The 25,060-nt window shown below is 46.1% G+C and overlaps 1 protein-coding gene across 1 annotated transcript in view; it reads right to left on the reverse strand.

The window, feature by feature from the left end:
• The window catches only part of ADAMTS9 (ADAM metallopeptidase with thrombospondin type 1 motif 9), a 361,962-nt gene that overhangs the window by 22,851 nt on the left and 314,051 nt on the right, over positions 1-25,060 (reverse strand). Inside the window, exon 31 of the mRNA XM_075321378.1 lies at positions 520-690. Coding sequence (XP_075177493.1) covers positions 520-690 — 171 coding nt within the window. The remainder of the gene's footprint in view (positions 1-519; positions 691-25,060) is intronic.

Consider the following 25,060-nt stretch of genomic DNA (forward strand, 5'->3'; position numbering starts at 1 on the left):
CGCTGCACACACACAACACCCAACACACAAACACCGCGGCATACATAAATATACGCACATACCACGCAACACACACACATTGCACAAAACATACCTCCCCCCAAAACACACCACACACACACAAACCGCGCAACACACACACACACAACGCTACAGACACACAGCGCTCCACAAACAACGCAACACACGCAACACACATACAACACCGCTCTCACCCCCCGCCACACCCAGACAACACCCAGAACATGTACAGCGCCTACACAAACACTTGGTAACTACAGACAACAACATCTATATATATAACAAAAATCATACATTAACTACACAATACGTAAATTCTAAAATACCCGATGCGTAGAATCGGGCCACCTTCTAGTATATATATATATATATATATATATCTATATATATATATATATATATATATATATATATATATTGATCTGTTCAGCATCTTCTGCTCTTTAAAATGCTGGGCTGGACTTCATGTTTAATGAGATGGGTTCCCATTGTCCGTACCTCAGACCACTCCCCGGTTATCCAGATGTATTCACAAGACTGTAAGTTGCAGGTGTCCACATCGGATGGCCGGTTAGTATCATCACAATGTAAGGCCGGGACTTCTTTTTTCTTTCCATTGGTGCAGTACACATTGCGGTAGCGGAATCCTTCATCACATGTTTTGCTGCACTGCAAAATAAAAAAATAACTTCTAAAATTCAAGATAAACACTAGATGTTTATTTATAGAGACCACAGAGTTTATTCATTTGTGTCAAATAAAAAAAAAAAGGAAAAAAAAAAAGAAACATATGGAAATTGTAGTTTTATTCTTCCACTGGGGGGCGCTAGTGCGAACAGGAGAGTACTAAATGTATGTTGTACGATAATGTAAAGCAATATTTTTCTTTCTCTCGTATATAGGTGGATTCCAGAGTAACTGATGTAACATTTGCATTACAATCTGTTTTGTATACAACAGCTGAAACGTACAAAGGTATTGCTATATACAGGTGACATACGGGTAATAGTTATGTGGAAGGAGATCAATTTATATATTTTGATTAACTAAAATATTTAATAGTAAACACTGTGTAACGGATACAACATGAAATGGAAGCAGGATTTGTCTTATGTAATTAATGCACAATAAATAGTTTTTTGGGTGGAAACAGTGCTCAGATGGAATGGGAACAGTACAGAGAAGATGCCTGGACGCATCGCTGACTCCCAGGTCACTGTGGGAACAATGCTGTCAGAGTATTACACCACTTTTACGAGGTGACAATAAAACATACAAAACCAAAGATAAAGTGGATTTCACAGGAAAACATTTTTAGGAAATATTCTTTCCTGTATAATGACATATATTAGGCAAAATTAAAAAGAGAAAAAAAAAAAACCACCTCCTCCACCCCTTAATAGCCAGGGCATCGCTCACCATATAGTAGAAGGGGAAATAAAACTACACTACTACTGACTCGGTAGTCACTGGTAAATGTACTTTTAACATTTTACTACCTTATCTGGGATTGTGGTGTGTGACATGGTCAGACATATCGTGTGTAATTTATGAAGGACGGACTCTGAACCTCACAAAGCCTATGCGGAAAATGCAAGACCTGCCAAAAATTAGAAGGAAGAGGGACTCTGATACACCCTCTATTAGACATAAAGGAGGGCATCATACACATTCTGGTAAAATTGTTAGGTAGTGGGACCAATAGATTCCTAAAGCCTATGCACTATGTGCATGGGCTGCAAAAAATTAAAAGAGGGTCTGCAATACACCCTGGAAGACACGCAGAGGAAGGCCGCAGAATTTTCTTTTTCTATTTATAAGAAGTGGAACTCCTAGACTGGTAAAGCCTATGCACTAAAAGAAAGGTCTGAAAAACCATTTACCTCTGGGGGGTATAAATCTATATATGTAAGAGAATTGTATAGACAGGCCTCATAAAGATCCTAAAAAAATTATGAAGGAGGGCTTCATACATACCTTGGAAAAATTAAGAGCAAGGGTCACATGTTAACCCTCTTCACATTTTGAGTGAAGGCCGCCTATTTACCATCTTAAAATTTGGAGCGAGGGCCACCTGATGACCCTCTAAAGATTTGGAGTGAGGACTGCCTGATGGCCCTCTAAAGATTTGGAGTGAGGGCTGCCTGATGACCCTGTTGAAATGGTGATGGTGGAGGAGGAGGGCAAAAAAAAGGGTAACCATGAATCGTTTACCCTTTTTTTGTGGGTACTTTCTTCCTCCATCTCCACCTGGTCCATATGCAAAGCTTCGTCTATAATTGTGAGCAGTGAGCATTTGACTAGACACAGAAGCAGGATGGTTATGCTGATTATGGCGTCATCACCGCTCACCATCTTTGATTCCTCAAGTTTTTGTACAACCTCACAGATGTCAGACATTCATGCCCATTCATCAGTTCTTATGTGCGGAGGCTGAATGGAATACCGATAGGCATGTTGTAGCTGATATTTGACTAGTGCCCTCTGCTGCTCACAAAGCCTTGTCATCATATGTCATGTGGAGTTCCAACACGTGGTCATGTGGCACAGCAGTTGGGGAGCTGACACTTTCAAAGCGCTGCTGTAGCACTGCCAGACCGATGGCAGCTATAGCCGACTTGCAGAAATGGACGCACACGCAGCGTACCTTCAAAAGTAGCTCAGGTAAATCTGGGAAGGTTTTCAGAAACTGCTGTGCTGAACCTTTAAGTTGAGCACATGAGCCAGGCATGGCCCTTGTGCCAGCTTCCCACCAGGTTATGGCCATTATCACACACGACCAGGGGCGTAACGATAGCGATGGCAGAGATTGTGACTGCGGGTTAGGGGCCCGAAGACCGCCCTGCAGAGAAGCAGCCAGCTCCTCTCTGTGAGATAGAAGCTGCGCTGTTCAGTGGCTGTTCACTCGCCAGAGGGCCCTCGCCGGTCATCGCACAAAGTAATGATAAAGGATGGAGCGGAGCACTCCGCAACATCCTTCATCATTCTCCCCCTGTGCCTGCGCTTGACGTCTCAGTGCAGCAGAGGCTGGTGTCGTCACCACTGCACTCTGCTGAGCTCAGACTGCAGAGCGTGGGACACTGACCGGAGCAGCGGGGGAAGAGGAGAGGTGAGGACTTATTTATTTTTAATCAATGAGAACATGGTGGCCAGAGGCCTATGGGGGCGCATTAAACAATATGGGAATGCATAATACAATATGAAAGACACCTTATACATGGACTATAGGGGTGCATTATAATACATGGAGGCCTAAGGGAGTGTATTACATAGTATGGAGGCTGCATAACAAAATATGAAGGAAACCTTATACATGGACTATAGGGGTGCATTACAGTACATGGAGGCTGCCTATGGGATGCATTAAATGGTATGGGGGCTGCATAATATAATATGAAGGACTATGGGACTGCATTATAAAACATGGAGGACTATGGAGCTGTATTATAATATATGGAGACCTATGGGTGTGGTTAAACAGAATGTGGGCTGCATAATACAATATAGAGGACCATGGGAGCTGTATTATAAAACATGAAGGGTTATGTGTGACCCAGTATACTATATGGAAAGATATGTGGGGACCATTATAGTATTTGGAGAGCTATATATGAGGGTGGACAACGATAAAAGCATGGCATGGGAAAGTATTGAGGCTCTTTCCCTCAGCACCCAGCTTTCCCATGCTCTGCTATATATCTTTCCCTCAGCACCCAGCTTTCCCATGCTCTGCTATATATCTTTCCCTCAGCATGCAGCTTTCCTATGCTCTGCTATATATCTTTCCCTCAGCACCCAGCTTTCCCATGCTCTGCTATACATCTTTCCCTCAGCACCCAGCTTTCCCATGCTTTCATATAATGGGAAAGCTGGGTGCTGAGGGAAAGATGTATAGCAGAGCATGGGGAAGCTGCATGCTGAGGGAAAGATGTATAGCAGAACATGGGGAAGCTGCATGCTGAGGGAAAGATGTATAGCAGAGCATGGTGAAGGTGTGTGCTGAGGACAAGATAGATATCATAACATAGGAAAGCTGGGTGCTGATATGAAGAGAAATTTCAGATCATGGGAAACATGAGTGCTGAGGGAAGGAGCCAAGTGTCAGTGACACTATCCTGTACCCCAGTGTCGGTGTCATTATCCCGTACTCAGTGTTGGTGAACGGTTGGCGGGTGGAAGGGCCGGGTCCAAACTTTGCACCAAGGCCCATCAAACTCTAGTTACGCCATATTTATAAATATATATATATAATAATATATTTATAAAATAATATAGTTATAAAGGACACAATTGTTGTTACGTCTGTTACATTGCTATGTTGCATCAGTTACGTCCCTTTCTGTAGCGCGGCTTAAAGAAAACAAAAAATCGTGATGACAAATATGTACAGAAAACAAAAAATTAGAACTTCTGTGACTGTTTCCGAGATCTCAGATGGTGCCGCTGTAACATTAAAAAATTTATAGGAATTGTAACGGATGTAAAAAAGGATAACAGAGTTTTGATAATTGCCAAGTTCTCTAAGAACAACGTTTTTGTGGATTATACGTATGTACACTAAAGTTACAGACATTCATGTATTCCACTGCACTCCACTTGCTCGTTTTGCACTGATGGTGCCTAAAAATAGAGCAAATTTCTTTTCTCCCAAGTACAAAAACCATAATTACAGACATTTATGCGTTTTGGACAAGCAGTGTTTTCCATATGACTATGACTAAGGACTGCTTGTCCGAAACGCGTCAACGTCTGTAACTATGGTTTTTGTACTCACTTCATTTTAATGGATCTTCAATAAATATTGGTTTTAAGAAACATTTTTCTGGATGTTAGTGCTGGACGCTGATTTTTCTTTTTCCTTGTTTCTGCCTACACATGTGCTTCCCAGCACCATTCCAGGAGATGCGATCCATCTGAACAAATGGTGAGTTGGATATATTTGCTCTTTCTTGTATGTAATGAGCTGTGTGGGGTCTCACACTGTATATAGGGGGCTATGTGGGGGCTCACACTGTATATAGAAAGCTCTGTGGGGGCTCACACTGTATATAGGGGGCTATGTGGGGTCTCACACTGTATATAGGGGGCTATGTGGGGACTCACACTGTATATAGAAAGCTCTGTGGGGGCTCACACTGTATATAGGGGGCTATGTGGGGTCTCACACTGTATATAGGGGGCTATGTGGGGGCTCACACTGTATATAGAAAGCTCTGTGGGGGCTCACACTGTATATAGGGGGCTATGTGGGGTCTCACACTGTATATAGGGGGCTATGTGGGGGCTCACACTGTATATAGAAAGCTCTGTGGGGCCTCACACTGTATATAGGGGGCTATGTGGGGGCTCACACTGTATATAGAAAACTCTGTGGGGGCTCATACTGTATATAGAAAGCTATGTGGGGGCTCACACTGTATATAGGGGGCTATGTGGGGGCTCACACTGTATATAGAAAACTCTGTGGGGGCTCATACTGTATATAGAAAGCTATGTGGGGGCTCATACTGTATATAGAAAGCTATGTGGAGGCTCATACTGTATATAGAAAGCTATGTGGGGGCTCATACTGTATATAGAAAGCTATGTGGGGGCTCATACTGTATATAGAAAGCTCTGTGGGGGCTCATACTGTATATAGAAAGCTATGTGGGGGCTCATACTGTATATAGAAAGCTATGTGGGGGCTCATACTGTATATAGAAAGCTCTGTGGGGCTCATACTGTATATAGAAAGCTATGTGGGGGCTCATACTGTATATAGAAAGCTATGTGGAGGCTCATACTGTATATAGAAAGCTATGTGGGGGCTCATACTGTATATAGAAAGCTATGTGGAGGCTCATACTGTATATAGAAAGCTATGTGGGGGCTCACACTGTATATAGAAAGCTCTGTGGGGGCTCATACTGTATATAGAAAGCTATGTGGGGGCTCATACTATATATAGAAAGCTATGTGGGGGCTCATACTGTATATAGAAAGCTATGTGGGGGCTCATACTGTATATAGAAAGCTATGTGGGGGCTCACACTGTATATAGAAAGCTCTGTGGGGGCTCATACTGTATATAGAAAGCTATGTGGGGGCTCATACTGTATATAGAAAGCTCTGTGGGGGCTCATACTGTATATAGAGGGCTATGTGGGGGCTAATACTGTACATAGAGGGCTATGTGGGGGCTAATACTGTATTGTGGGACTGTGTGGGGGCTCTTAATTATGACTAAGACCTTCACAAGTTGAAACGCATACATTTACACTATCCATGGGATTTTTTTAATCCACTTTTTTGTCATGTTCTGTGTATTTTTTTGGGAATAAACTGAATTTACCTTGGACGTATGTTGGTGGACAAATACTTTTTTTTCTCAAGTTTGATGCCAACTTTATGTACCGAGCACTGCATGTATCCCTTAGGACTTTAAAGGCATGGTGAGCTGGAAAATGTTCTTACAACTGTATGTAAGGAACTATTTGAGGGGTCATATTGTATATAGGTGGTTGTGCGAAGGCTCATACTTTATATAGGGGGCTATGTGGGGGCTCATACTGTATGTATGTAAGGAGCTGTGTGGGGGCTCACACTGTATTTAGGGGGCTAACACTGTATATACGGGGCTATGTGGGAGGCTCATAATGTGTATAGGCAGTTATGTGATGGCTCATACTCTATGTAAGGAGCTGTGTAGGCTCATACTGTATATAGGGGCTATGTGGGGGCTCATACTGTATATAGGGGAGATGTGGGGGCTCATACTGTATATAGGGGAGATGTGGGGGCTCATACTGTATATAGGGGTATGTGGAGGTTCATACTGTATGGAGGGGCTATGTGAGGGCTCATACTGTATAAAGGGGGGACTGTGTAGGGGCTCATACTGTATATAGGAGGTTATGTTATGGCTCATACTCTATGTAAGGAGCTGTGTGGGCTCATACTATATATAGAGGCCATGTGGGGCTCATACTGTATATACAGGATATGTGGGGGTTCATACTGTATATAGGGGCTATGTGGGGGCTCATACTGTATAAAGGGGGACTGTGTGGGGGCTCATACTGTATATAGGGGGTTATGTGAGGGCTCATACTCTATGTAAGGAGCTGTGGGGGGGGGTTTATACTGTACATAGTGTATATAGGGGGAATGTGTGGGGGCTCATACTGTATATAAGGAAGGTGTCACTGTGTCAGCATATTTACTGCTGCTCAATATTAATTGATGCCGTTAATAATATAAAATAATAATTAGAATGAATATATAATTACTGAGCAGAATTAATTTCAGCCTATTAATTCACGCTAAACAACAGTCACGGTCTCTCATGTGGCCCCTCAGGAAACTTAATTGCCCACCCCTGCTCTACATACACCTTTACTTATGGTTGATAAGTTACAGTAGAATGGTGTCCTGCAGTGCCTTCATTGTCCACCGTGTGTCACTGTCGCACCACCCTGACATTGGTTGATATACCTGTATAACTAGCAATGAATTTCACATGTGCGGCAGTAAAATGCATATAACTATTTTACAGAGCCATTATCGACGCTTGCACCCTGTTATACAACGGAAATTTCTTACCATCCAAAACTTCATTGACAGGCTGAACGACTTCCCCTCACTTGCTGTCAATTAGAAGCAGAACACTGTATTCTAATGGAGCTATCTTCCCGTAATAAATCAAACTATTATGTCGTCAGGCTGCACAGGAAAATACTAAGGATAATGTATCACATTGAAAGTTACAGAAAAAGGATCATCTGAAATATGTCCACATATATACTTGAAAAGGGCACCTGTCCTTCTACACAAGACCTGTAGAAAACAGTCTTGCTGTTCTTATCACCCTGATGAAACCGATTTTGGTGCATATTTCATTCTAATATTTTCTTTGCAATTTGCAATCCACTTTTTTTTTTAAGCATTCTACCAGCACTACAGGTGCAGGAGCTTTCTTTCCCTGTCTTCTAAATATACATTGCTCCAACCATTCCCCAATGGTCTTGCTATCCTCATCACCCATAAGATGAAACTGCTTTTGGTGCACATTTCATTTTAATATGTCCAAATTCTTTTCTTTGCAATTCACTTTTTTTTCTCTTAAGCATTCTGCCAGCACTACAGGTACAGGAGCATTCTTTCCCTATCTTTGAAATATACATTGCTCCAACCATTCCTCAATGGTCTTGCAGTCCTCATCACCCATAAGATGAAACTTCTTTTTGTGCACATTTCATTCTAATATCTTCAGATTCTTTTCTTTGCAATTTGCAATCCACTTTTTTTTCATAAGCATTCTAGCAGCACTACAGGTGCAGGAGCTTTCTTTCCCTGTCTTCCAAACATACATTGCTCCAACCATTCTCCAATAGCTTAGCTTTCCAGAAGTGGAAAGACTTAAGGCGGCGTTACACGCTATGATTTATCTGCCGATATGTCGTGGGGGTCACGGATTCTGTGACGCACTTCCGGCATCGTTCGCGACGTCGTTGCGTGTGACACCTACGAGTGACTCTGAACGATCACAAATAGGATGAAAATCGTTGATCATTGACACGTCGTTCAGTTTCAAAATATTGTTTGTCGTTTGGAACGCAGCAGACATATTGCTACGTTTGACACCCTGCCAACGACGAACAACATCCACACGACCGCCTGGGTCAAACAATATATCGCTGAACGATGTTGAATCGTTTGTGAGATCGTTACGTGTGACCGCTAATAAACGACCTATGTGCGATCTCGGCAAATCGTAACTACGATCTGGGCGTATCACATAGTTTAAGAGATCGTCAGATAAATCGTAGTGTGTAATGGGGCCTTAAAGGACGCTTTACACGCAACAACATCGCTAACGAGATGTCGTTGGGGTCACGGAATTCGTGACGCACATCCGGCCTCGTTAGCGACGTTGTTGCGTGTGAAACGCAGGAACGACCGTTAACGATCAAAATTACTCACCTTATCGTTGATCATTGATGCGTCGTTCCTTTCCCAAATATCGTTGCTGTTGCAGGACGCAGGTTGTTCGTCGTTCCCGAGGCAGCACACATCGCTGTGTGACGCCGCAGGAACGAGGAACAACACCTTACCTGCGGCCGCCAGCAATGAGGAAGGAAGGAGGTGGGCAGGATATTCCGCCCTCTCATCTCCGCTTCTATTGGATGGCTGCCGTGTGACGTCGCGGTGACGCCGCACGAACCGCCCCCTTAGAAAGGAGGCAGTTCACCGGCCACAGCGACGTCGCAGGGAAGGTAAGTCCGTGTGACGGGTCCTAGCGATGTTGTGCACCACGGGCAGCGATTTGCCAGTGACGCAAAACTGACAGGGGCGGGTACGCTCGCTAGCGATATCTGTACCGATATCGCAGCGTGTAAAGTGGGCTTAAGACCTGTCCCCGCTGCTTTACTATATTTTGGCATCTCTGCTGCTGGAGATGGATTACAATTGATATCAGACAGTGGATGGCACTTTTCAGTGATTTTTGGGTGTAAGGACATCATAATCTTTAGCTATGTTTACCAATATGGCTCTGGTGTCTAATAAAGTCTTGTACTGGCCGCTTGGTGGGATTTAAACCAAGGACCCCGGCTCTGCAAAGCAGCAGTGCTGTCCTTAGGTGCCAAAGTCTGTAGGTTGTCAGTTTTCATCCCAAATAGACATAATTTTTAATAACACCTGCAGTTTTTTAGAGCTGAAACCAGAAGTGGATCCTATGGAAAATACAAGACTAAATTAAGCTCTAAAAATGGCATCTGCGATTTCAGTCTCTGGATGGCGACGTTAAGACATAACGATATCCCAATAATTATTCTCATTATGTTTTCTTTTTATTGTCCTAAAAATAATCACTTCTGACCAATATAAACCTTTCCCACTGGGGGGAACACATCATACAAGCATCAGGTCTGTGCCCGGCTTTAGGTACAAATTTAATTGTGCAGTTCACGTAATTAACCACTAGATGGCAAACTCTGCTTTTTATTTTTGTGTCGATCCAAACAAAATGAGTTCCTTAGGGGGATGCAGGAGTCTATAGATCACAAATGCAAGCTGGTTTAATGACAAGATGTTAAAACGCAAAAAAGACCCAATGACAGCAAAGTCAGCCTTTCCAGAAATAAAGTCGCCGCTCCCTAAGCTGCTAAAGACTGTGTACTAATACATGTGAGATAAGCAGCCACCAGTCAGGAAGACACGTCAGCCATGACTACGGTTCTGATAAATATTCAATACACCGTCTGATCTAGGAATATGTGAAACCCTTACGTTTAATAAACCTCATATGTCTGCCACCTACAATGGGGGACGTCAGCGCAGGTTAGTAAGATTGGGCTCTGGGTTCTGAGCAGCTGCACAAGTCTGAGATCACCATGTGCAATGCCAAATGTCAGATGGGGGAAAGCTCCCCACGCTCTGATGGATACATCTGGATTGGGCAGACGCCAGGGGAAAACATAGTGGGCAAAGGTATGACGCCAACTGGAAACGTTGGTTACAATGGTCCGGGGGTGTTTATCCTGCCGTGGTACTTTGGATCCGGAACCAGCTTGGGCCCATCAATGCAAATTGTGCCATTGGTGCCCTCCTACCATTAACAATACTAGTGTCTACTTATTTGGCCTTTAAGCCGCCTGTGGCACCAGGGGCTAGGGGCAACCACAGGGTCTGCGGAGACCCTCAACCTCAAGAGTTGTCCCACTCTGCCATATAACATATTTTACACGTCAGCAAATAGGGCCCCTTCATTCATGTCATTTTCGACTTTGCCCCTTAAATGTTGGAACATATTTTGCATTCTGGGGATATATACCCTACCACCATTATAGCTGCAGTCTGGTGAAGGGTCTTATTTTATGATTCTTCACAGTATATCACAATACAAATTGCATGCATTTTTAAATAGAGCTCTTAGACCTGACAACACTGATGTACTTACCCTTAGAATTCACATCAGAATGGCTATATAATCTGGATATATAAATGAGATGTGGCTGGGCTCATAACATGTTCATTTTAATATCAAACAACAAAGAAGGATTTACAAAATAAGCACACTAGCCTCATCAGGTCTAAGAGATTTATGCAATAATGTATGCAATTTGTATTGGGAAATTTGGAGACAGATCCTCTTTCACCCGGTGGTACACCATTAAAGCATTGTTTCCATGTTCTTTTATGGGTAAAGTTGCAAAATCCTTTTAAAAATAAACAACTTTGCAATTTACTTGTCATTGAAAATCCTCTTTATTCCCAAGAAAGGAGTTATTTTTAATGTTCTTGTTTCTGCTGATTGTGTAGGTTACTGCTCAGTGCAGTGCTTACATGCCCTTTCCTTTAGAGCTTGTAAGCGCTACTGTGAATCTGGTGAGGATCCCTGGAGGGTGAGGATCCCTGGAGCTCGCTCTTAGCTCCTGATACGGGTGGCTATAGTGCCCCTGTGCTTCGCTAGGTACCAACTCTTACTCCAGCAGGAGGATTTGTGGTGAGGCGCGCGCAGGAGTGTATGCCGCTCTACTGGTGGACACAGACAGAAAAGGGCCCCTGTGCAAGACTAAGATATGGACCCCTTGTAGTCAAATAATGTATCATAATGACAATTCCACTTGTTTTGCAGGTAAAAAAATGGGCCCCTTGAGCTTCCGGGACCCTGTGCGACTGCACAGGCTGCTCCAATGATATGTCCGCCCCTTGTCTGATAGTCATGAATACGTTTCTTCATTAATCAGGAGCGTCTGACTCCAGCACAGCTCCTCATCAAGACCGGAGTGAAGGACGGCGGACTTGATGCATTGGGCCCTCTGACTTTAACCCTGGCCTGTTGCCCAACATTAGTGTCCACCCTCATAGGTTCAAGCTTCCTCCTCCTGCTTCCACCACCATTGGTGACCTAAATAGACTCCTATAAAGTTTCATCCTTAAAGGGGTTGTCCACTACTAGGCCAACCCTTTCTAATTCCACATGTTTCCTCCAGGTAAAGTAATAAAGCCTATACTCACCTGCTGTATCGGCATCGTTCCAGCGGTGCAGTGGCTCGTGGTGTCGGGGCTCACGTGGGGTTGTGACATCACGCGACCCCTGAGTCCAATCAGCAGCAACTTCCTTCTCTCCACCTTCGGACCAAATGAGCAAACAACAGGAAGTGAGCGGCAGCTGCAGAGCTCACTTCCTGTTGGTTCACTCGTTTGGTCCGAAGGTGGGGAGAAGGAAGTCGGCGCTGATTGGACACACGTCAAAGGGTAAAACTCACACCTACATCCGCAGCATAAATTGAAACGCTGCAACCTCTTCTTAGTTCATGCTTCAGATATTTTTTTTCAGCTTCTCAGTTTATATAAACTGAGAAGCTGAAAAAAACTTTCTATGCGGTGCTACAAATAATTGTTGAGATTAATAGGGGTAAATTCTTCTGACAACTTCCCTTTAAGATTTGGACTGAGACACAAAATTCATCGGGGGGGGGGAGGGGATCTCCTGCGATCATTAATATTTGCCAGGGAATGTCGTGTTCTATTTTCCTGCAGCGCCACCATAGGGGCAATAAAGTATTGCATGGGGTCTCTTGAAATAAAGTGACATCTAGGAATCCTGAGTTGTCGAATTTTTGCAGCTGCTCTTCACTCTGGCTATAACCTCCTCATGCATGTTAATAATAATGTTGACTACACCCGCCGATATTGATGGGTTCAGCTGACACTCTATAATGTGTATGGGGACGCCGTCAACCGATGGTTGGAGGAGGCGTGGATCGGGCATGTTTGATTTCAGGCTTTACGGTCTCTTTGTTCACCCAGGGATAAGCCACTGGCAGAGTTGTATGTCGGCGGCTTTCTCATAGAGAACACAGAAGCACTCGACTGAATGAGCACTACTGTGTATGGGAGAGATGTCCAAGATGGCTGTGGGATGAAATGATCGGTCAAAGCTTAGTTTGGTCTACAGCCATCTAAAATATTAAACAAATAAAAATAGATAAAAATATATGTATGAGGGCTTTAAGGGTCCTAAGTTAGGGGTACACTATGACAGATGACTGGACACCACAGACTCGATGGGCCCCAATGGGGTCATTAAACCCATGTACATAAGCGTCTGTTTGAAACCAGGGACTGAAATACTAAACTACAGGACGCCGGGTGCTGCTTATTTTTGGGAAAAGTAGTGGAGGCTGTGAACCATTCATCGGTAAACATACAGGACAATTATTGATAGTTTTAGTAACATTTTAACAGAGCTCCGAGCTGAAACAATGGCGTATGTGCGATCACGCTTGAACGTTAACCCTTTTGGCGCCTATTTGCAGGTGATGCCTCCTATAATTTTGCTTACAAAGCAAAGACCCCGGTCACAGACTGACCCCCCGGACTCATCTAAATGCAGAGCATCAAAGGCAGCGGCATCCACATTTGCAGGTGAAACACCGGGTCAGGTTCTCTAATCCTGTCCTCTATTTAGACCAGATCTGTGACATTATGCGCCAACATGCACCATGTTTTCATTATTTTTAGTCAAGGACTATGTGCACACACATAAATCTGCCCTTTACGCCTGGAGTTTTAGACCCTTTGTAACATTTCATGATTTTGGTGGCTATCCTGTCTTTGTACATTGTTACTAACAGCGCTAAAATTCAGGGATGTCCGTGTCCAAAAAGGGAGAAATCTATATAAACCCTGTCTAAGGTTGGTGGACCTGCACTTTTTGGGGGAATTCTCAAGTGTGATGCAGGACAGGAGTTAAAATTATCTTTTTTTGGTAGCAATATCCCCCATTAAGACCCTTAACTATCAAAGGTCTTTCTGTCACGGTTTAGATGCGAGGAGTATCTTGTGTTGTGAGTTCATCTGGCCAGCGCTTGCGCAGAACGGTGGAGGCAGAGGGGAAAGTGCGGGCACGAGATTATGGGCGGGTACTTGCTGATGACAATCACAGCACCGCCCATAATCTCACGCCTGCGCAACACGTCACCAGCGGTCACAATGAGCACAGTGCTCAGAACCGCGAGAGTACCGCATGCGCGAGACCTCGGGCGCACTGGGCGGCGTCATGAGGTATGAAATGGAGCGTTGCTGGACGGCGTAAAGTGGCAGGAGGGACAGTAACGGACACCAGACAGCCCGCCCCCATGGACAATTTACAAGATTTGCATACCAAAAGGTACAAGTTTATAAAGTATTTATTTTTGGTCTAAAAAGGGGGCACAAAAACTATAGGAACCTTGCTAGAATGCAGCCCAGGAGCTGCAGAAGGGGAAACTTTTAGGTTTAGTACAAAATTTCTGCTGACAGGTTCCCTTTAAATCATAATTTATATTGAAAAAATCTTGCAATTTCCACACTGGCCACTAGGGCTATTCTAGACTCCAACTTCTTGTTCTTTCAAGCAATTAAAGGGATGATTGTACATTGATGGGGTATCCTTAGCATAGGTCATATAAAGGCAACAAAGTTCAATTTACCTAATTTTGAAATTCTAGGATCATGTGTGATACAGAGAAGACCCCAGATTACATCTGATCCCCCTTCTTTTTTCCTTACCTTTTATGGTAATCTACTTTAGGTTCCCATGATTACAAACAGGGCCAGCATTAGCGTCCTCGACTGTTTAGTCATTATCACTGCTATAGTTGGACATTTAGCTTTGATGGTTTACGTACCAGAAGCTTACACTCCCATCTGTATTTACTAACTACCAACATTGGCCGTGTGCGATATTCTGTTGTTTGGCCCGTAAAGCGCACCTCCAAAAGTTGTTGCACGTCCATGTTGTCTTATTGTAGGCCAAGTCTTGTCCCTGTTTCTCACCACCGCTGCATGTGAATCATCCTGGTGTCAGGGGAATGAAACATTCTGCATGCGCTGAGTTTTTTGGAGGCCCCTGAGAGATGGGATATCTCTTCCAGAAGTTTAATATGTCTACTTTTTTTTAACATGAGCCTTCCCCATTTTTATTGAGGCTCTATATGGCACCAATCAACCTAAATCCAAACCTGATCCCTGGGTCGTTTAGTCATGAGCCTCTAATCCATACATAGGTTAAACATGACTGTAACATCTGTAACTTGTGTTGTTTTTTTTAAAGGGAATGTGTCATCAGAAAATGACCTATTGTTTGAAAGGAAACTTTTCATGTCATTTTGGATGCCTGAACCACCCGCAGTTCTGTATTCCCTACATGCTAGAGTAACACCAAACCACATCTTCAATAAAACTCATTGTATCGCTTTGTCCCGGTGTGGCGTCCCTGCACGTCCCTTCTCTCATGCCTTGGAAAGGGCGCCGTTCTCCTCACCTCACCGGCGGGGCCGTGCATCCCATTCCTGCCCCGGCCTCCTCCTGCGCCCAGCCTGCTTGCTGGCCTTCTGAGAGTGCCCGTAGGGTGCACGCAAGACCACACCCTCTTTCTTAAAAGGTCGGTGTCCTATTTCTTAAAAGTGACCTCTGAGGTGAGCAATCACCCTGAGGGTATTTAAAGCACTCTAATATTATGGGAAGTGCCTAAGCGATGTTGCCTATACGTAGTGCGTTGCTAGTTCTCAGGTCCCATACCCTTTCCTGTGTCCAGTCTCACTTCCCGTGTCCTAGTACCAGTTCCTGTACCAGCAAATCTATCTCTCTCTAGAGCCTGCTACTATCACCACCTCCATGATGCCATGTCTGAGTCACCACCTCCGTGCTGCCACGTCTGAGTCACCACCTCCGTGCCGCCACGTCTGACCCACCACCTTCGTGCCACTACGTTCAGGATACCACGTCCTGTTGCCTCAACGGTGATCTCTGTCCGTACTAGCCAATACCAATGGTCCTGGCAGTCGTGCATTTAAGCACCCTGGGGATGCGCCCTACAGTCCCTGTTTTGGGGTTAGCTCAAGGTTAGCTCTTCCAGGGGAGTCTGGTGTATGGCCCAGTGGGTCCACTCCCAGACGCTCGCCACTCCTAGGCGACCATAACACTCATGCATTGCATTCACAAGTCCTATGCTAAATACCTACGTCAAGTCACATGCTGGACAATGGAACAGTCAACAGCTCATTGAAGTTTAATAGAAAGGCTGAACTGTTCCCAACAATCTCGCGCATGTGCACTGATTGCACGTTGAAGCTGGGTGTATTTCACAGTTTGAGGGGTGCACTATGCATGCGCAGGAAGCTATGACAATTGACAGCCTTTCCATCCTGAGCTGTGAACTGTATGCATACCTCTTTTTTTCTATAGCTTGAAAAAGGCCTAAATGTTGTGATTGTCCTTCACAAATTAAGTTACCAAAAGGAGGACGTCTGGTGCTCTGGTTCCTGAATTGCTACAACATTGTGCTGGGTTGCACCAAGTGTGCGTGGACAACAGAGTGGTTCACAAGACTCATCTATTGCAAGTATAAACTGACCTGTAAACTGAGGTCAGTGCACATGTGCGAGATCTCTCTGTACCGTGACTTGGGACGGACGGTAGCCATAGGTGAGGTACTCACTTTCTTCGTCCTGTTATGCTACAGAAAGATGGAGCTCCTGGGTGTGTGTGTGTGTGTGTGTGTGTGTGTGTGTGTGTGCTGTGGACACCTTTAAGGGGGTGTTACACGCAGCGATATCGCTAGCGAGCGTAACCGCCCCCGTAGTTTGTGCGTCATGGGCAAATCGCTGCCCGTGGCGCACAATATCGTTAGGAGCCATCAAACGGACTTACCTGCCTAGCGACATCGCTGTGTTCGGCGAACCACCTCTTTTCTAAGGGGGCGGTTCATTCGGCGTCACAGCAGCGTTACTAAGCGGCCGCCCAATAGAAGCGGAGGGGCGGAGATGAGCAGGACATAACATCCCGCCCACCTCCTTCCTTACGCATTGCCGGCGGCCGCAGGTAAGCTGTAGTTCGTCGTTCCCGAGGTGTCACACATAGCGATGTGTGCTACCTTGGGAGCGAAGAACAACCTGCGTGCTCAACAATCAACTTTTTTTTAAAAGGAACGACGTGTCAACAATGGACAATTAGGTGAGTATTTTCCATCGTTAACGGTCGTTCCTTCCTGTCACACGCAACGACATCGCTAACGATGCCAGATGTGCGTCACGGAATCCGTGACCCCGGCGATATATCGTTAGATACGTCGTTGCGTGTAACGGGGCCTTTAGGTTCAGCCCTGCCATGCTCTGAGTGGCGCCAGACCCCTTTATCCGTAAGATGAGGAAGCCAGAATCTTTTTTAATAAACAATGAACTTATGTACAAAGGTAGCAGGTATTACACTTGTAGTTTTCTTCTGTGCAATACAAAGGTACATGCATAATGGTTCTGGACGCCAGCAGAACATTTCAGATGAACATCACGGCAAGAGCGGTGATTCCATTTTTTAAGGACTCTAACGTAAGGGAGCTCTTGCTATCTACCACCCTACTAAACACACCACTGGTCTATCCGAATCCACCTTCTCTTCACGGCTCATTCCCAGAGTCCAGTACAGTACTGCTGCATTACAGCTGTTTCAGTCCCACTTTTGATTCATAGAATACTTCCACCACTGTAGGTTTCTTGCTGATGCTTGCTCCCTTGTCTTTGTCACACACACCCAAAGTTGTCTCTTTCTCGGAGGGTGTCCTCACTTCTTCTTCACTCAGCAACAACAACATCTCAATCACTGACTATGGAACTGAAACTGACTCACTCTGGTCTCCAACACTCCTCCCTCTCCCTGGCTGACTAGGTATTAACCCTGATCTTTCCAAACAAGAGTCTATATAAGAGTAAAAAGAAAGACAGTGACCTCTTGTGACCAGTGGTTAGTACTACTGAAGCCTTCAGGAGGATATAGACATGTAAAAACACAGGCATAAAAACAAGTACAATACATTGCATTAATACGATTGGTGCTTTCACAGGCTGTCCACCTCCTTTACAGTGCATTTCTAGCTTCCTGAGCATGCACAGTGCTCCACTGAAACTGTGGAAGTACATCCAGCTTCAATGCACATGTGCAGCGAGCCAGCAGTCAGTACACATGGGCGAAATTTGTATAGTAGGCAATACAAATTAACAAAGGGAATAATAGTTAAAAGATTAATCACCTATTGTGAATGGTAGATCCTGTGTTATCTACTGTATATAGAAGTGTTTATCATTTATTGTACAGGAGGAGGAGGTGAGCTGTGACATCTACTATGAATGGTAGATCCTGTTATCTACTGTATATAGAGGTGTTATCAATTATTGAACAGGAGGGGGTGGTGAGCTGTGATATAACCTACTGTGAATGGTAGATCCTGTGTTATCTACCATATATAGAGGTGTTATCAGTTATTGTACAGGAGGGAGGAGTTGAGCGGTGACATCAACTATTGTGAATGTGTCACGCTCCCGGTGTCCCAGCAGCGTTCCTTACCTACTGAGCCGGTTTCACCATCCAGGCACCGCTCCGTACCCACTGATCCGGGCGCACCTGCATTGCACCGCTCCGTGCTCACTGATCCAGTCTCGCCATCGCACCACCGCTCGTTGCTCACTGGTCCAGTCCATGCGTCCACCGGTCACGCCTGCCGCTCCCGCTCTTGCTCCCCTGAGTCCTGTTCCAGGTCTCAGGAGTCTGACTCTGACTGATGCCTCTGTATAGGACCGGGCCCCACTCACCTGGTCTTATAGCCCCAGCACTGCTGCAACAGGAAATGACCTGAGGCTGTGCTGGGTATATAAGACTGGCCTTTCCATGTGGGCGGGCCTGATCATCGCTTGTGTTTCTTTGCTTTGTCTTGTGAGCTAGGTGCTCAGGTCCTTTTGTTCCTGTTTCCTGTATTACTGCCTTAAAGTACGCGGTGACCCTAGTGACCTGGTCCTGTCTTTGCTACCTGGTACCTGTACCTGTTCCTGTACTGTCCTATGGGACTCCATGACCCTGGTGACCTGGTTCTTCCCGTTCCTGCCACGCCTGTGCTCCGGCTATCGTGTACCCTGCCCTCCAGGTGGGGTGCTCGGCCCAGTGGATCCACCTCCAGGGCCTACCAGTCCTCCCCGGCCCTCACAGTATGATCAGGCCATGGATTCTGCTGAAGCACAGAAATCAGAGCTGGCTGAGCTGGGCCAAGAGCTGGCGCAACAGCACGAAACCCTAAACCGGATGCTGAAGTTCATGACGTCCGTGGACCACCGGTTATATGCGCTCCAGACCGCCGCCTCGTTTCAGTCCATGCAGCAACCAGTCTCCAGGTCTGAACCAGTTGTCTCCACAGCCTCGCAACTTCGCCTTGCTGCTCCGCCTCGCTACGCAGGGGATCCCAAGTCCTGCCGAGGCTTCCTGAACCAGTGCTCCTTGCACTTCCAGTTGCTCCCGCACTTGTTCGCCTCAGACCAGGCCAAGGTGGTGTTCCTGATGTCACACCTGGAAGGTGAAGCCCTGGCCTGGATTGACCCCCTGTGGGAGAACGAGGACCCGATGACCACCGATATCCAGGAGTTCCTACGAGCCTTCCGGGGCACCTTTGACGAACCCGGACGAACTACCGCAGTGACCTCTACGCTCCTCCGGCTACGCCAAGGGACCCAAACAGTCGGCTAGTATGCCATACAGTTCCGCACGCTCGCTTTGGAGCTGGGCTGGAACAATGAGACCTTAACGGCGGCCTTTTGGGAGGGTCTCTCTGGTCGTATTAAAGACAAACTCGCTGGCCGTGATGTTCCACCCACCTTGGATGCTTTGATTTCCCTAGCCACCCGGATTGACCTCCGTTTTCTGGAGCGTGCCCAGGAGGTAGTCCGGGAGAAGCGACCACCTCGCCACGTCTTGCCCCCCCAGAAACCTACCGCACCCTCGTCCCTGCCTTTCCGCGAATCGTCACCAGAACCCATGCAAGTGGACCGTCTGACCCAAGCCAAGCAACGCCGTGCAGAACGGCTCGCCCGGGGCCTGTGCTTCTATTGTGGAGACAGGTCACATATGCTTCGAACATGCCCTGAGAAACCTGGTAGACCCCAGGTCCAAGGGATGGTGGGAACCGCCACCCTTGCCACCGGAATCCCTTCAGTCCCAGTTAAACAGACGGTTCAGGTGACGACAGAGGGGACCCGGTTTTCGGCAGAGGCCCTCATCGATTCCGGGACAGCAGGCAACTTTATCCACCAGCCACGATAGACAAATACCTGGTCCCTGTCACTCCGCTGAAGAAGCCCCTCTGGTTCGCCTCCGTAGACGGCAAACCGCTCTACGAGCCTGTCCGGTATACCACCGAGCCCGTGAACCTCCAGGTTGGCACTTCGCATACAGAGACCATCGCCTTCTATGTGATCCCGAGGATGGCTCCTGAGCTCCTGTTGGGCCTGCCCTGGCTGAAACTCCATGACCCTGTTATTAGTTGGTGCTCTGGCGCGATTACCCGCTGGAGTCCCTTGTGCCACGAGACCTGCTTGCAGCCTGTTCCTCAGCCCCTGGCACTTGACTCAGTCAAGCTGCAAGATCCTGAAGAAGAGACGACACTATCCAGCGACGTTCCACCGCCCCAGGCATCTGAGACTTTGATTCCACCGCCTTCTGGAGTTGAGACTGAGTCCACCGGCTGCGGAGGATGAGACACTGTCCTGTACCCGGTCCGAGATGCTCGATCCGGTCGTCCAAGATTCCAGTCCTCTTTCTGACTGTCCTTCCCTTTCGGTTGCCTCCCTTGCCGCTGACATGGGTTCCCCAATACGGGACATAGTGGCCATGAAAACGGTCCGGGGTAAGCCGTCCTTCCTGGTCGATTGGGTGGATTGCGGTCCTGAGGCCCGGTCCTGGTTGTCCCGGAAGTACGTTGCTGCCTCTCTTTGGTGTGCGCCTTCATGTCCCGGCCGCGGAGAGGGGGGCTTCAAGGGGGGGTACTGTCACGCTCCTGGTGTCCCAGCAGCGCTCCTTACCTACTGAGCCAGTTTCACCATCCAGGCACCGCTCCATACCCACTGATCCAGTTTCACCTGCATTGCACCGCCCCGTGCTCACTGATCCAGTCTCGCCATCACACCACCACTCCTTGCTCACTGGTCCAGTCCATGCGTCCACCGGTCACACCTGCCGCTCCCGCTCTTGCTCCCCTGAGTCCTGTTCCAGGTCTCAGGAGTCTGACTCTGACTGATGCCTCTGTATAGGATCGGGCCGCGCCCACTCACCTGGTCTTGTAGGCCCAGCACTGCTGCAACAGGAAATGACCTGAGGCTGTGCTGGGTATATAGGACTGGCCTTTCCATGTGGGCGGGCCTGATCATCGCTTGTGTTTCTTTGCTTTGTCTTGTGAGCTAGGTGCTCAGGTCCTTTTGTTCCTGTTTCCTGTATTACTGCCTTAAAGTACGCTGTGACCCTAGGGATCTGGTCCTGTCTTTGCTTCCTGATACCTGCACCTGTTCCTGTACTTTCCTATGGGTCTCCATGACCCTGGTGACCTGGCTCTTCCCATTCCTGCCACGCTAGTGCTCCAGCTACCGTGTACCCTGCCCTCCAGGTGGGGTGCTCGGTCCAGTGGATCCACCTCCTGGGCCTACCAGTCCTCCCGGGCCCTCACAGAATGGTGGATCCTGTGTTATCTACTGTATATAGAGGTGTCATCAATCATTGTACAGGAGGAGGAGGTGAGCTGTGACATCACCTATTGTGAATGAGGGATCCTGTGCTATTTACTGTATATCAAGGTGTTATCAGTCATTGCAAAGGAGGAGGAGGTGAGTTGTGACATCACCTATTGTGACTGGTGGATCCTGTGCAGGGCCGGCGTCAGCACCCGGCATACCCGGGCAAATGCCGGGGCCCTGGAGAGCCGGGGGGGCCCACTCGGCCTCGTCAGCTCTGGTGCACCTTGGCCGGGGCCCACTCTCCTTAGTTCTGCGGTCCCCGGGCCGAGTTCCGGGGACCGCAGTCCTCGGCAGGAATCTGCGGCGCCGTCTCTTTAAGGCGCGCAGACTTCCTGGTTTGAACTTCATCTGTGGGCGGAGCTACAGACCGGCATCCTGCTCAGTCCCACAGATGAGAGTTGCAGTGCCAGCCAGCGACCCCCAGCACAGCGTGTCCCTCCGGCGCTGTGTGGGCCCCCTCTCCACCGTGACCTGAGCGGTATGTGCCCTCCCCAACCCCGATTTATGCCCCCCCCGGAGCCGCGCGTGTCTGTCTGTATGTAGCAGAGCTAGGTGTGTATGTATATAGCAGAGCTAGGTGTGTATGTATATAGCAGAGCTATGTGTGTATGTATATAGCAGAGCTATGTGTGTATGTATATAGCAGAGCTATGTGTGTATGTATATAGCAGAGCTATCTGTGTATGTATATAGCAGAGCTATGTGTGTATGTATATAGCAGAGCTAGGTGTGTATGTATATAGCAGAGCTATGTGTGTATGTATATAGCAGAGCTATGTGTGTATGTATATAGCAGAGCTATGTGTGTATGTATATAGCAGAGCTATGTGTGTATGTATATAGCAGAGCTATGTGTGTATGTATATAGCAGAGCTATGTGTGTATGTATATAGCAGAGCTATGTGTGTATGTACGTAGCAGAGCTATGTGTGTATGTATATAGCAGAGCTATGTGTGTATGTATATAGCAGAGCTATGTGTGTATGTATATAGCAGAGCTATGTGTGTATGTATATAGCAGAGCTATGTGTGTATGTATATAGCAGAGCTATGTGTGTATGTATATAGCAGAGCTATGTGTGTATGTATGTGGCAGAGCTAGGTGTGTATGTATATAGCAGAGCTATGTGTGTATGTATGTAGCAGAGCTAGGTGTGTATGTATATAGCAGAGCTAGGTGTGTATGTATGTAGCAGAGCTAGGTGTGTATGTATGTAGCAGAGCTATGTGTGTATGTATAAAGTAGAGCTAGGTGTGTATGTATATAGCAGAGCTATGTGTGTATGTATATAGCAGAGCTAGGTGTGTATATATATAGCAGAGCTATGTGTGTATGTAGCAGAGCTATGTGTGTATGTATAAAGCAGAGCTAGGTGTGTATGTATATAGCAGAGCTAGGTGTGTATATATATAGCAGAGCTATGTGTGTATGTAGCAGAACTATGTGTGTATGTATATAGCAGAGCTATGTGTGTATGTATATAGCAGAGCTATGTGTGTATGTAGCAGAGCTATGTGTGTATGTATGTGGCAGAGCTATGTGTGTATGTATGTAGCAGCGCTATGTGTGTATGTATGTATCCAGCAGAGCTATGTGTGTATGTATATAGCAGAGCTATGTGTGTATGTATGTGGCAGAGCTATGTGTGTATGTATGTAGCAGCGCTATGTGTGTATGTATGTATCCAGCAGAGCTATGTGTGTATGTATATAGCAGAGCTATGTGTGTATGTATGTGGCAGAGCTATGTGTGTATGTATGTAGCAGCGCTGTGTCTGTATGTATGTATCCAGCAGAGCTGTGTGTGTCTGTCTGTATGCATGTATGATGTGTATCTATGTATGTCAGTGTATATGACTGTATAGATGTGTCAGTTCTATATGTATTTTTGTGAGTTTGTCGTTAAATATGTATATGTATGTGTACGTATGTGTGTCTGCGTGTGGATGGGGCCCACTGGGACTCTTCCGCCCGGGGCCCACAAAAACCTGGAGCCGGCCCTGATCCTGTGCAATTTACTGTATATAAAGGTGTTATCACTCATTGTACATGAAGAGGAATAGAGCTGTGCCATCACCTATTCTCAATGGTGGATCCTGTGTTAGCTATGATATATAGTGGTGGTACGTTTTATTGTTGTCCTGCCTGTGATGACAATGAGACTGCTGAAAAGTCTTCTTTACAAAACAGGAAGAATGAGTCTAATATTATGCTTAGTGGCCAGCGTGAAGATTTCAGATTTTTTTAAGATAATAAAATAAGATTAAAAAACGTACACTTTTTTAAGTTTAAACATATAATCCTGAATTCACGCCATTTTCTGATGACACATTCTCTTTAAAGAGAATATTATAAATTTTGCTTTACTATGCATACCCTGGCAGTCAGGACTTGCTAAAACATGTAGTGTTACAAAAACAGTGGAGCCACAGGTTGGAGAGCACTGGCTGCTAAACATATTTAATGGTTGCAACTGTTTATAATCAGGCTTAGCCATCATGCATCGTGTGAGAGGCTTTATAGCGGTACTACAATATGGACCCCCTTGTGCTACCATATGTTGCTCCATCCTATGAATTCAATCTGCCTCTGTGTAAAATCGGAGGCATATGGAGATAGAGGGAGGCTGTGTACCGTGTACAGCTCCATAAGATAGCTGTGTGCCGGCGGACACTTTAGAGGAGAAGGTACTACGTATATGGCAAAACCACAAAAACCTTTACTTCTACCGTACAATATAAGGGAGGAAAACAGCATCTGAGGTTGGATTAATTAGCAAGTGCTGCCGCAATACTGAGGACGTCAGCAAGGAGCATTGACCCCCTACAATGACAAGGGGCGTCCTACAAAAGGTGCAGTCTGTGTCCCTTTCGAAATCTGCCTATGAGATATATGGTTGGACACTGTATTGCGGTCATACTCTTCGCTAGCAGTGCTGGGAGAATATGCACTAGGTTGCATGATATGGCTTCACAATACCGTCCCTGCAGCTCTAATACAAGGGACTATGGTAACGTTATATCGGTTTCGGCCAAATGTTAGCGGCACTGTCCAGCTAACCGATTACAGATGGGGGAGTCAATTCGTAAAGAATCAAATTCATCACAAATTTCCTGAAAGGTTTGGGTTCGATTTGCGTGAATCCATCATTTTGCTGGATTCTTTTGATGGCTGGGAAGGGACCTTTCTTGCTGCCGCAACTTCTCACCAGTTGCTCCATCCGGCCATTGGATAGGTCTTCAATAGAAATGAGCGAACCCAAATGGTAAAGTTTGCGATTCATACCGGACATTAGGCTCGGACTCGAACACGGACTTTTCAAAAAAAAAAACAAAACATGTCCAAGTTCAGTGTTTGGGTACTGTTCGTATGTTAATAAAAAATTTTGAAAGATTGCAGCGCAGTCAATCAATAAGCTTTATTGCATGCAGAAGATGACAATAATGATTGAAAAAAAAAAAAAATGA

Source organism: Anomaloglossus baeobatrachus, chromosome 8 (genome assembly GCF_048569485.1).
Source record: "Anomaloglossus baeobatrachus isolate aAnoBae1 chromosome 8, aAnoBae1.hap1, whole genome shotgun sequence".
Classification (NCBI taxonomy): domain Eukaryota; kingdom Metazoa; phylum Chordata; class Amphibia; order Anura; family Aromobatidae; genus Anomaloglossus; species Anomaloglossus baeobatrachus.